The sequence below is a fragment of the Pterocles gutturalis genome, unplaced genomic scaffold (assembly GCF_000699245.1).
Source record: "Pterocles gutturalis isolate BGI_N339 unplaced genomic scaffold, ASM69924v1 scaffold23778, whole genome shotgun sequence".
NCBI classification, from domain to species: Eukaryota; Metazoa; Chordata; class Aves; order Pterocliformes; family Pteroclidae; genus Pterocles; species Pterocles gutturalis.
Window position 1 is genome coordinate 34,867 of NW_010123693.1, and position 13,289 is coordinate 48,155.

Below are 13,289 nucleotides of genomic sequence, written 5' to 3' on the forward strand. Positions count from 1 at the left end.
CTGAATAAACAACACGTTTCAAGTTTTCTTTGTATTTCTTTGGTCTTTCTATTACTTAAGACTGCAGAGGAGCTATGCAGAATTGAGGAAAAACTACTTTAAAATATGGACAGTCAATTCATTGTGTTGTGTTACCTGGAGTTAGGGGAAGCGGTTTTCCAAGCTTCATATATTCTCCACATTGTTGAAGGACCATATTCTGTCAAATGGGTGTAATTGGTGTAATGCATTACAGCAGCAGCACCTCATTGCTTTGAATGCAATGAATTACTGCAGGTAAGGAGTCATTGCTTTCCTGTAAACCACGGAGGTTTTTTGGAGTTCCTTTCTGGCTTGCGTACAACTACACGTCTCAAGTGGCTTTTTTGATTTGGAGTTGTGGGTTTTGTTTTTTTATATATCGGTGTGCTTTTTTTTATTGCATCTTTCCATGGTTTCCATGGATTGCTTCTTTCCAGTTTTATGTTGCCAAACAGTAACAATTAGATTCTGAAGCCTCCTCTGCCATACAGAACAGCTGTATAACTTAAGAAATAGTCATATACTTCTTGCTGTGTTGCTTCTTAAAAAAATAATAAAATAGCAAAGCTCTATAATGCAGAGTAGAGTGTCTTACCTAGACAGTTATATTCAGGCGAGTTGTCACTGAACATCTCGCAAGTCAGGGTAAGAATGAAGACTGGGAACCAAGTGGAAGGGAGGAAGTTCTGGTTTCTGATACAGAGTATAGAGGAGTGTTTTTAATTAGTACTGACTGAAATGGCCTTAAGTTGTTAACAGAGTGCATCTAGATGAAGCTGCACCAAGACTGCCTCAGGTCTGCCCCAAAGCTTTCTTGTGAGGGGGTGGGGGGGAAGGAGGATCTGAGCCTTTTTTTAAGCAGTCACTTGCATAGCAGGAAACTGCCGGGATACCTGAGGAAAGGATAGATGCTTCGGCTCAACATATTTCTGCAGTTCAAAATAACATACACATCACAGCTACACACACACAAAAAAAATTCCAGAGAAATAACAGCGTGCTCCATTCCTAAAGCAACAGGGGTTTGTCATTTAAAATAGTGCACTCGGGATGAAGTGCAGAGAAGTCCTTACTTTCTGCTCATTCCTTTGTGCAGTGATTCATTTACAACAGAGCTGGACTATTTAAAAACTCAAACCTTCCGGTCTTTTAAAAATATATCTAACAATGACATAGTCATTAAAAAAAAATTAAGAGCAAATTTGCTTTCAAAGCAAATGGAGTGTGGTGAAAATGTGAAAAATCAGTGTATGATCTTGTTTTAGGAGAGGAGTATTTTATACAAAAGAGGGTAAGAAACCTAAACCTTTCAAGTAAGTTAAGCAGAGCTTTAACATTGCGAGGTGAGACTGAAGGAGAGTGCCCACGTACAGGTTTTGTCCTATCAAAATTTAAATTTCATTTCCATAGCAGAAATTGTTGTCTTTCAAACAATTTTAACCCTTCTGAAGACGCCAGTTTTTACAGTCCCCAAAGGTAAGGAAGATTTAAGTGTTAACAGTTCCCTTTTCCAAGAGTGTAAAAATACGTATACAAGGTACTTTTAAGGTACAGAACCCCAAACCCTACTCCCACCTCTTTTCTTTATGGGCACCAGTCTTTGGGTTGTAATATATAACCTGAAGTTACATAATGAAACTTGTGTAGTAACATTCTGAAAGAGAAAGCAAGGATTCCAGAAGGATAAGTTACTCCTCTTCACACAGCTTGCCATCTGAAAAGCTGTATGTACCCGCTTCCAGCCTGACACTGCTGTCTCAATGGTTATAGCTTTGTAATATCTTATCAAATGGGAAAGACTGATAGAGCTCATCAGCGTGGACACCGTCGGTGTCATAGTACTGGTTATCTGCAATGCTATTCTGATGGTTTGGGATCGGGTTGGTGGATAGTCTCGATTCATTTAAAACTTCTTGGTCTAGAAAACTGTAAGCGGCTGGATCAGCTAAGTTAGACTGCGAATTAAAGGGCGTGACGCCCAGGGCTGCTACGGGTGGGCAAGCTGGAGGCAGCTGGTGGAGCTGCTGCCTGTGGTTGCTTGCATTTAACACTGGATTATACTTTTCGAAGTTTATACTAGTGCAGTTCATGTCATCGGTCTCCATGTTCACGATGCTGGCTGTGGAGATGTTGGCGGGATGAGCCTGGTGCACGATGCTGTTACTAGAAATGCTCTGCATGTCTGCACTGGACACCGCCACTGCTCCCATCCCGTTTGTGCTGCCGAAATTCCGGTAGAAACCCAAATCCTTCTCATCAGGCCAGGTCAGAGGGTTATCGTGGAAAGCTGGGAGAGAGCTGCTGCCCTGAGCAGCAGGCTGAGACACGTCTGCCACAGAGCTGTTGGGTGGGTGCGTGTTGAGCAGGCTGCTGGCTGGAGAGGGGGTGCTGAACAGCTGCTGCCAGCAGGAGGAGAGCACATCCTGCTTCCCTGGCCCCACCTGCGCTGGCGGATGGGCAATCTGGTTGCTGACAGGGTAGATCGGACTAGTGTTGGGCAAGTTTCCTAGCCCTGGCCTCATCAGCGTGGATGAAAACAGGTTTGGTTCTAGGGAAAGGAAAGATGTGACTGCATTTCAATGACTTTTAAAAATATTTTTTTTAAATTACAAATGGTAAAAAGCAAAGGCAAAAAAATGGTGCTATCTTTGTACAATTACATCTCCATTTCCATTTTCGTACTTGCTTAACTGCTCTCCAGGGTAGACCCTAGATTTCTGCACAGCAGCAAGACAGCCATCCACCTCACCCCTAGATGGTGAATGCCAAAGGTGACAGATACATTTAAGTAAAGAACTGATGGTTTTAGTTTGTATAGTCAAAAGTACCACCATCTTACAGGAAGAAACTCTCAAGAGAATATTAGAATTTCAAGCAGAGGAGGGAAGGCCAGGAACCAAGCGTACGTTTGAAGGGCTGAGTATCTGAACACAGAGAAAATCAGTGCTCATCTAAATTAAGGCTGAAAGGTAGCAATGCTTAAAGATGAAGAAGGTGTAGCCCTCTCCTTTGCAAAGGGGAAGTTGCAGCATGACTGAGGCTTTGAGAAGAATCTGGAGGAGGGAAAGTAAGAGACAGATACTACTGCTGCCTTGGGAACTTCAGTGCTCCCCTGAAAAAGCTCCAGCCCTTCCCCACAGCAACCAGGCACCACTTGTTTCAAACCACTGTCAAACTGCAAGCAAAAACCTACCTTTCTTAATCAGCTTCCCTTCAGGAGGCACAGTGGGGAACAGAGCTACCTGGGGCCTCTGTGTCGCATTTGATCCTGCGATGGAAGAAAGTGTGAGTCTACACGGAATGTTTGCTTTTATAGAAAAGAAATCCATCTAAATGTAAGTTGACTCAAATAAGAAAAATACAAATATTTTCCTTACCACAGTCCTGTATGAGCTTTTGCCAAACCAACGTTGATCTTTGTCTTTTAGCTTTGTTGCCATATGGATCTACAGAGAAAGGAGTAGAAGAAAAAAGTGTTAAGTTTCCCTTTGATATAATTAGTAAAGGAACTTTGTAATAGTGGCCCTAATTGTAGTAAAATACATTTAAAGAAAAATATTTCCAGTGTGACAGCACTAATAAACCAAGACAGTGATTAACTGTGATTCTTGATATTTTCATTGAAAGAGGGAGCAAACTGACTATTATTACTTTTAAAAACCAAAAATCTACTTTGTAAAAATAGTGTGGTAGAATTTTTACTAATTAAGCTACTGCTTATTATCAACACGAGTTCTGCACTGATAATGGCTTTTCAGAAACTCAACTAATTGGAACCATACCCTTTTCATCTGGTAGGTATCTGAAATCCATAGGTTCACTGACTTCCTGGTCTGAAGGTCTTCGCAGCTGCATCTTCACCGTGATGGGCTCGGTGATGTCTTTGAGAAACGGGGGCGTTCTGAACACAATTGCAACTTGACGGTGAACGTCAGCTTGTGAGAAGGAACCTTTGGCCTCCCAGTTGTCCAAGACAAATCTGACTTCTATATCATCTAGTCCATTAGAAACAGAAGATGCTTGTTAGGCTGAAGAACTGAGAACTGAAAACTTGCAGCAGAAAAAAGGAAGAAGGGGAACAAAGAAAGCAGCCTGACTCAGAATTCAGATGCAAAGTAAATGGCTCGACTTTAAAGGCACTGAAGATCTTTCAGAGGTGCTGAGAGCCCTTGAACCTGAAAGCTATTCTGCCCAACTACAAAACCAGACCACTTACACTTCAGTTCCCCAGATAGAAAATGGTAGTATCAGCCATTTGGGACAAAGGGAAAGAAAAAACCTAGTCAAGATTACCTTTCTGAACTTTATCACACAATAGAAATATTTCATCTCCTCCTTTTACACTTCCACAGTTCTTGTTCACACGACAAATTCTCAATTCTGCAGTGTTGGGAGCTCCTGGAAACAAACAGGCAGAATTACTGTAACTTTGTCACTACTGAAGATGAGGTGCTGGGAGTTAAGGCATTTGAAAGGAAGGCAACAGCTGGAGGAGTGCAACACCCCGAAATCCACACAAAACAGGTCGCTCCATACAAGAAATTCAGAAGCAGGGCTTAATGTGCCATGATCCTACAGCTCTAGGCTGCTCATCTCCAAACACGGGGTATCAGTGCAGCTGCGCCGCTTGCTCCCTAACTATTCTAGAGCATCCTTAAAATACTTCCCCGAATGACGTGATTGTGCTCAGCGCTGCTGCCCTTCAAGCTGTAGAATTCAAAGCAGTTCTCTTGAGTGACTGATGCTACAGTCATGCTTCTCTGGAAAAAGCTGGGCTAGCAAGTCAAGAAAATTCCCCTCTCTGGGTATCAGACATGCTCAGCCATCAAACCTCTCCTCAGTTACCCTCTATAGAAAGCCTAACTTTCATCCCTTTACTCAGGGTAGCAGATTTCACACAAAAATACTCAAAATTCAACTCCAAGCTGTGGCTGTACGTGGACAGCACTCAGGATAGTCGCGGATGGAGAGCCATCCTTTGCACAATCTCTGTTAGTGTTCTACGTCGCAATAAATTAACCGCCCCCCAAGTTTGCACACTGCATCCAAACAACCGGATGGCTCCAGGGCAGGAAGGAGACCATACTCATAGTTCACTGCCTCCTCTTCCAGAAGGAAACTATGCTGTGCCATGATGTTATCTCATCTTATGTCAAGACATCAACTCCAAATGTATTTAAAATGCTTGGGAGGATCCAGCTGCTGCTGCTTTGCAACCCAGAAACCAATCCTCCTACCACTACAGCCCTATGAGGCTCCACTACCACAGGCTCCCTGTTACAGGCACAGAGATGAAATACAACCCCAAAGCTCATGGTGTCACCCTCAAAAAGACCAAAAAACAAATAAAATCTACTTTAGACTCTCAGTTTGAGTCAATTCCTGCCCCATCTGTCATGGCGCTTTGCAGGTACGCTGCAGCACAACACAGACAATGCTGCAAACAGAGCTCCTGGTTTCCTCAGGCCAGACCCCAGTTACATAGTTACTATCTGCATTTATTACTATTTTTAGGAGAAACAAGTGCTACAGCCCCATTTACTCCATGACACATGCCACTTCACTGGCTGAATTAATCAGAAACTTTGGAGAGAGGGGAAACTAAACAAACCCAGAAACAGCACAGGATCATGTGATTGATGAGCATTTTTCACAGGAAGGGTAAATTAAGAATTGTGAGGAGAAGCCTAATTTTACCTTTGTTTCACTTCTGCATGCTCAAATGGCACCCGGTGTCTTTTTAGCAGGTTTTTGGGAAGGGGTCCTAGGTTGGAGTTTGTTGTTTTGTCTTATTTTAAGAGGAGTTTAGAAGGGAGGACAGAGGAATGAAACACGAACGCCAGCAGACATGAATGCACAACTCTCTGCTGTCCACCCTGGTGCTGGGCAGGAGCATCGAGTTTGGCAGCAGCCTTGCACGGAGACATTCCCTGTGGCCTCTGTCACGCCATGCTGCTTCCCCTTTCTTCCCCCGTGCATGCCCTCGCCTCCCCATCGCCTCGACTCCTGCCCTGTTCCTTGCTCCCCAAAAGCAGGTCCCTGGTAACAAATGCCTAGAAAAATGAGCTTCTCACCAAAAATTGCATCACTTTCAACCAGGGCAGAACAACATGTTCTCTCTAACCTCGTTTCTCAGAAACTGTAACTTGCTTTAGCTGACTCTTCCCAAGAGTTTTTGGTGTGGTAAGATACACAACTTGGGAAATTTCTGTTCAAAACCACTTAACATTATAAGCATTTGAAAACAGAAGCTGCCTGTAATATTGAATTTTATAAACTTGCAGTCTCTGCTAATGTGATCTCCTCTGGATTATGTTCCTATTATTCTTATGTATCTCTACTATCCAAAGCAGGTGCAGACTAAAAGTAGAACGCGAAGAAAATCCTAGATTTAAAGTGTACAAACTGATTTTCAGAAATGCTCTGAATACATTTTTGCTTCTGATCTGAACAGATCTGCGAAAGCTTGAAGTCTAACAGCCTAGGATTTCCAAGCCCACTGTACCATACAATTTTATCTTTTATTTAAAGTTCCAACCTGACCTTACCCAGTTCTGCATGACAGAACAGGTTTTTAAAGGCTCACATTTTTTAAAAGAAATTCTGATCTGAAACTGCTGTTCCAGACAAGAGCAGCATAATTTTTATGATTTGTGGTTGCAGTTGTACACTGTTTTATTTACACCACTGCTACGTTACAGGGAGGATTTTAGACACCTATGGTATATTGAAGCTGCCCACGTACACCCACACTCAAAAACCAAGCTTCCTCTACCACACAGCTCTCTGGCGTTTCAGCAGCTTAACGGAGGCTGACGTCAATCAACGCAGACGAGTAATCATGATTTGGCATATTTCTAAATGGCATCTGAGGCATAGCTGCAAATCTGCTACATCAATTTTATCTCAACTCTAATTACCTCCATACTACAAAGGTTCTTGAGAACACAATGCACACAGTTCCAACTTCTAGATAATGCTAGAAGAGACTAAAAGAATCAAAACCACCTGAGTTCATATTCCACATTTTCATAGTGGTTATGAAAATATATATAAAATGCAGACCCCATTTTATTCAGTAGTTTCTGCTAAAGTAGTGTCCCTTGACCTTAAATATTTAGCATGGAAATACTTTCACTGCAGAAACAAAAAACACCTTTATTATTAAATTATTAAAAGCTCTTCTGCTATTCTGCTCCAGGAGTGAAGTCCAGTGCACAGTGAGGGCTAAAATCCTCACCTGAAGCGACCTTCCAAAGCCATCGGGAAGTTCAGTTCTGTGGAATGCGGGAAATGGTGCCAAGAAGGGGCGTTTCTCATCCTTCTGCACCCTCCCAGAGCATGATCAAACATTCCCTCCTCACCTACCTCTACACTGACAATAGCAACCGACCGGGATACAAAAGGAATACATAAAATCATTAAGACAGTTTCCCACTGGGAGAAAACACTCTCTCAAGTCCCATTCCAGAGCCCTCACAAGCCAAAGGCAAGACACCTCACAGGTACAAACAGGCTTAAGAAGACGTCCTGGGAAACCAGCTCAGTCTTATGGCAGCCATCCATCTTGCTACTATTTATTTTTATAAAGAAGCCCGCCTTTCCTTGCAGTCACAGCTGTGACAGGTGAACAAGGGCTGAGAAAGCACCAGTGCACGAGTTCTCAGATGCGATGGACAATTCTTACTCTGGTGGACCAACACTTCACCCTGGGATCATCTTTTGAGTGTGTGTACACTGCCTTGCCACGCATTAGACACACATGTGGCAGTCTCAAGCCACAGGAGGGACCCAGAAGACTGGCACAGACCTCAGAAACTGGCCCGGAGTTTTTCTTCTCAGGCAAAACAGAAAAACAACAAAAAAACCCACCAAAAATACAACCCACATTGGACAGAGTTGGTACTTACTGTTGTCATAGATCGGGTTGGAAATCAAAGGGGGAAGAGCTATCGTGTAGTTGCCGTGTTCATCGGGGAGGAAAGCTTGGAAACAGAGGCGGACGACATTGAGATCATACTCGTCGATGTTGTGCAGCTGTTCTTCAGGCACTGAACAGCAGAAGGAAAGACAAGACTGAGGATTAGTTATCAAACCCAGCAAAAAACTGCGGAAGGACCTCTACCAGTAAAAGAGATGGTATTGCCAAGACAGAAGAAACATGCCCATAGTCCCTGCCAGCTTTACAGGGGCTGCAGGAATAAATTCCTTGCATGCAACAAATAACACAGCAGCTTTCCCTTCGTCAAACAAGGGTCAACTCTCCTGGTTCTCCAGCTGTTTCTTGTCCAGTTTCCTCACTCTGCCTGCCAGACCAGTTTCATGGACCTGTAGTTTAAAAGTCATTCCCTGGATGTGTTTCTCACTTGTTTGTGCATGATAAAATTTTTTAAAAAAATCAATGAATGCCACTGCTGAAGAGAAACATTTCAGTACAAAGAAGTCCTAGGAGCTAGCTGAAGATTTCCTGCAACAGTGAGAGACTTCCGCTACCAGATATCATTATTTTCCTCTAAAAACTGAGATGGAAAAATAGTCTCAAGGCAGTTCCTGGGGCAAGAATGAAGCCAAAACAACACAAACCATCTCCCCCTCCCATCAACACCTGTGTCACTGCTGTGTGTTTGAGAATAGCGATTAGCAGTGTTACAATATAATTTCGTAATACACCAAGCAAACCCTTGCTGGAAAGGATCCATGCGTGTCCTTATGTGTTCCTCCCAGTGTAAAACACAAATCAGGCATAACCCAAGCTCAGCATTTCAGTTTTGTTCACCCTGTCATTTATTTTAGTTTCAAGACCTAGGACCTGGGATAGCATCAGGGAACATTTCACGTACTCTGAGCTTAACGGGCGATACTGAGAAAAGCAGCCCTCTCTGGAGTAGATGCTTTCCTTTAAGGTCTGACATTAACCATTATGTTGACATTCAATGCTAGCAAAATGAGAAACTGATTTAATTTTGTTTTAAGTAGAAGCACTGATAATTAAAATAATTTAAAGTGTTTCTCCTTTCCAAAATTGCTCAAAGCAGCAGTTCCGCATAGCTACGTACTCCTCACAATTACCTCAAGTGAACATGTGCCAAGTCAACAGATCACAACCTCTTCAGTTCCCTCCTTCCCCTGCCCTTTCAAAGGCCTCTCACAACAATAAAAGATTAAATGTGCCTGCAATAAGAAGTCTGGAGATCACACCGTACCCATTTCGATTGCAAGGCTCTGACCTTTAACATTTATCACTGGGTTGGTCTCCACCCTGCCACGAGTGGGATTCCACAATGCCTACTTGAATTATTTCATCCTTTCACCTTTTGATAGTGTGAAATAACAAATGTACCGAGCTCAGAATACTTTCCACTGGCATTTTTAGTCTGGCTTGTCCTCTGAATATCTCAGTTTCTCCCGGTCTCTATTGTAAAAAGACATTGTATCACCTTTCCCTTTTCAAAGTCCATGACCTGCAATATTTCAAGATTAATACACAAGCGAGTACAAAACTACGCAGCAACTACACATGTAACTTCAGAAAGGCTGGTGCCCAGGGCAGTTCTGCCAGCATGCAATTTGCATGCTGGTGGCCAGCTTCGCAGAGTGAAGTTTTATCATTTAAGGTACTGCTAATTTAATAAAACAAGACCTTTCAAAAACAAGTTTGGAACATAGAGCTGTTCAGCCTGCCTCTGCTTTGGCAGCCTCCACAGCCCACTGCCTCTTGATACAGCCTGATTTAGAGAATTTAAAAAGTGCATTTTCTAGATCGCACCCTGCAGAAGGGATAAATCAGGAGCTGCAACACTACTTTGCTCTGAGCAGCTCAGCTGATTCTTCTAATCCGTGTTCTGCCATCAAAGTCAGCAATTTGCTCCCAAGGACACTCTGGCATCGAGGCTCATGTCCGTGGGTTGTTTTAGCCATCAGTGGCCACAGGGATCTGGCCAGAGAGGCAAAGTGGCAGTCAAATTTCAAACCTCTTAAAAATTAAGCACAGAGATTCAATACCTTTGTCTAAGTCAACTCCCTGGAGATAGAAGCCAAGAAGAAAAATCTAGATCTGGCTTTTGATTCTGAAGCAAAAGGGAAGACTGGGCAGTTGTGCAATCGAATCTCTCTCCCAGGTTAAATAGCACCAGTCCCCTTCCTCAGAAGCAAACAATAGCAGACTTAAAGCCTATGAGAACTCAAAAAATGCAAAAATACACTAGATGTGGAGAAAATGACATAGTTTCCTATACTATGAGCTTGTGCAAATTCCCAATAAATCTGTTTAACCACCTGACATAGGAAAGGTGTGGCGTTTGAGAACCAGATGTGCTGCGTACAGCCCATTGTATGACAGCAAAAAACACTGCTCCTCATTTGCATTTTCTTATAAATTATTTAATATGATTTAAAAAACCAAATCTGTAGTTTGAAAGAGGAAGCGCTCAGTCAAGACTGATTCCTCTTGGGCTATTTTTAACCACATGAGATGAACATAACGGAGCAAAAAAGGAGAACAAGACAGCTGCAACTCCAGCTTGTGAAAACATGCTTAAAAAATGGAGAGAGGCTAGAGTCCATCTTTGTATAAAGAAGCGCACAGCTTTCATCGATTCCAAAACATACTTGATTCCCACCAATCATCCAAGCAAAATAAAACATTGTTATTTTTCACAAACATCTAATTTTACTCCCTCTGAAGTCAATTTGAGAGTAGCCACTAACTTGAATGGATGCTGGCTTACACCTGAAGAATATTAAAAGCAAACAAAACTGAGGCAGCCAAACACACTGACTAATGCTTGGGGTATGGCCATACAGAGGATGGTCGTGTCATCCAGTGTTATTTCACCGACTTCTCTACTGAAGGACAACAGAGAGGGTTAAACCTGACAAACCTGAAGTTATTAAAGTTAAGAAACGCTGGGGAAGATTTTGGGGAAGAAGAGCAGGCACTCCATCAACCTGGGCAAGCTCCACACAAGCGGCTCTACTGAAACCAGTGACATTGCACACGTGGAGTAAAAACATCGCATGATGTAGATACAGTAAAAAAAAGGGTTCAAACACAACACATGAAGAGAAGGAAGTTCTGCTCTGCTTTTGGCAAGAGGCCAACTTCCTCTTCTGACTGCTGCTCACTGGGTGGTACCACACCTTACCATCTTCGCATGAATCCAACCAAAAGAGCTGGCATCCAACCAACAGCCTAGGTATGTTTCTGGGATGACCCGATCTGATAAAAAAGTAGCCTTAACCGGGCAGAAATTAATTTTCCATAGTTACCTATGCAAACCAGAGTATACAAAGGAAAGTTTTTAACTAGAGCTCTTTTACAAGGGGAAGGAGAGCTTTCAAAAGGAATGCATAGCAACTCAAAACACATAGAAATGAAAATAATATCGAAAAATAATTAAAATTCTAAGTTAATTATGGGACAAGCTGCCAAAAAAAAAACCCCACCCAAAACAAAAAACACCACCACCCATAAAAACAACACTAGCATAATGGAAAAAGAAAACTAACCCCGCTCAGTAAGATTCTAGCAAAAGCATTTAAAAAATGGTATCTAGAGTTGTAGTCAGACCTGGGGAGTTATCAGCTGTTCAGCCTAAAAAATGCAACAAGAGCTAGTAAATCCTTTCTTTATATATCTGTTTACAACTCTTCTGCAAGAAATGCTGGTTCCTCAACTTAAACAATAATTACCTTGGAAATAATTCTCCACTCCATTATCCACTATCGCAGGAGGAGACCAATACAGTCCCAAGTGTGGGCACAAAACCACCCCAGGCAAGCTAAACCATCAACTCCTTCCAACCCAAGCTGGCTAATCCCAGCAGCTCTTGCAACACAGGCATGAGTTTTGGCTTGTCCCTGTCTCAGGGATTTATGTCACTGAAACCCAGAGGTTCCCTGGTGGGTTTCTACTGAATGAGAATATGTCTGGGATTTGCTTCTGTAACACAAAACTGGACACTTTCTGGGTCCAGCCCACCACCATGCAATTCCAAGATGTCGATAAAGTCAGGCCTCCTGTTTGTTCCTCTTTATTAATTTTTTTTTTTTTTTTTACTATTTTAACAGTCTTCAGCATCCAGAAGGGCCAATAAAATCCCATTCATCTGATGAAATTACCAGGGGATTAAGGGTTCTGATGTTTACTCAGAAGGTGATGCTACAGGGAAAGTGAAAGTTTATTTTGAACCCTGAAGAGAAATGATTAAGTGTTTGGGGTTTTTTGACTGATAACACGATACCTGATTAAACAGCATATTCCTCACGTACAGCCCTCCATCCAACTTCTAGATGAATGATGTCAGAAACTTCTGGAGTGGGTGGAGTTGGAGGTTCATTAGCATCTCAACTTAACCTGCATGGAAACTTCCAGGGCAAGCGATGTGGTGTGACACATTCAGCAAGGGGGATGCTGAGAACACCAGCTCACCCTGCAAAGGGACAGCTCGTGACCTATCCTTCTCAACGTGGGGCTACGTAAGCCTTGCTAAACCTCAAACAAAGAGAACGACTTCCCGCAAAACAAAACCACTTCACCAAGGAGACCAAGTCAGGAATACACATTGTTCATAATCCCCAGGAGCTGTATTCTGCCTTTTCTCATATGTGGACAACAGGTTTTCATTTTGGGATATGCAAGGAGCTCAGTTTCATGGAGGTGATGACACAGATGGGGGTTTAACTCAAGGATTATGCTCCTGGAGCACAAAGATCCCTCCCTTAGCCCCAATACCGACCGATCTGTTTAACCCAGCCACACCAGAGGTTTTGCTGTAAAAGGCTGGCTCTGCCCAGCCTTCCATTTCCAGCACTACTCTTAACGCTGGGATTAGCTCTCATGTGGTGAATCAGATCAAGGAACTGGTCTGGCTCAAAACTAACTTGCCATAAGAAAAGAGGAAAAGGCTCATTTTCAGCCTGTTGGTTCCCACGACTGCCAGCCCTGGCGCCAGGGAAACAGTGGGAGCAGACAGATGCAGCGAATGGAAGGACTGCCTCTTCCAGGGCCCGTTTATGCCAGGTACAACCAGAGAAATCAGGTGCCAGCCATGGGTCCTTCTCAGTGCCTGGGAGGTACATTTCAGATTCGCTTTACTCCCTAAAAAGGACCTCACCAGATAATTTAACGCTACATTTGCTGCTGCTACGTGAACTACAACTGTATAGGTACAAAGGAAAGAGAAGATAGTCCTGGTGTACTGTTTGTCCCTTGCTGTCAAAAGCATAATATTGTGCTCTCTTTGTACCTGGGGTTCAGCAGCTGGACA

General features: G+C 42.9%; 1 protein-coding gene across 1 annotated transcript in view; it reads right to left on the minus strand.

The window, feature by feature from the left end:
* Positions 1-1,778: 1,778 nt before the first annotated feature.
* Positions 1,779-13,289, minus strand: part of REL (v-rel avian reticuloendotheliosis viral oncogene homolog) — a 17,016-nt gene continuing 5,505 nt past the window's right edge. The window contains exons 2-7 of the mRNA XM_010078012.1: positions 7,932-8,072; positions 4,315-4,419; positions 3,804-4,016; positions 3,399-3,467; positions 3,215-3,289; positions 1,779-2,569 (exon numbers count right to left, since the gene is read on the minus strand). Coding sequence (XP_010076314.1) covers positions 1,779-2,569; positions 3,215-3,289; positions 3,399-3,467; positions 3,804-4,016; positions 4,315-4,419; positions 7,932-8,072 — 1,394 coding nt within the window. The remainder of the gene's footprint in view (positions 2,570-3,214; positions 3,290-3,398; positions 3,468-3,803; positions 4,017-4,314; positions 4,420-7,931; positions 8,073-13,289) is intronic.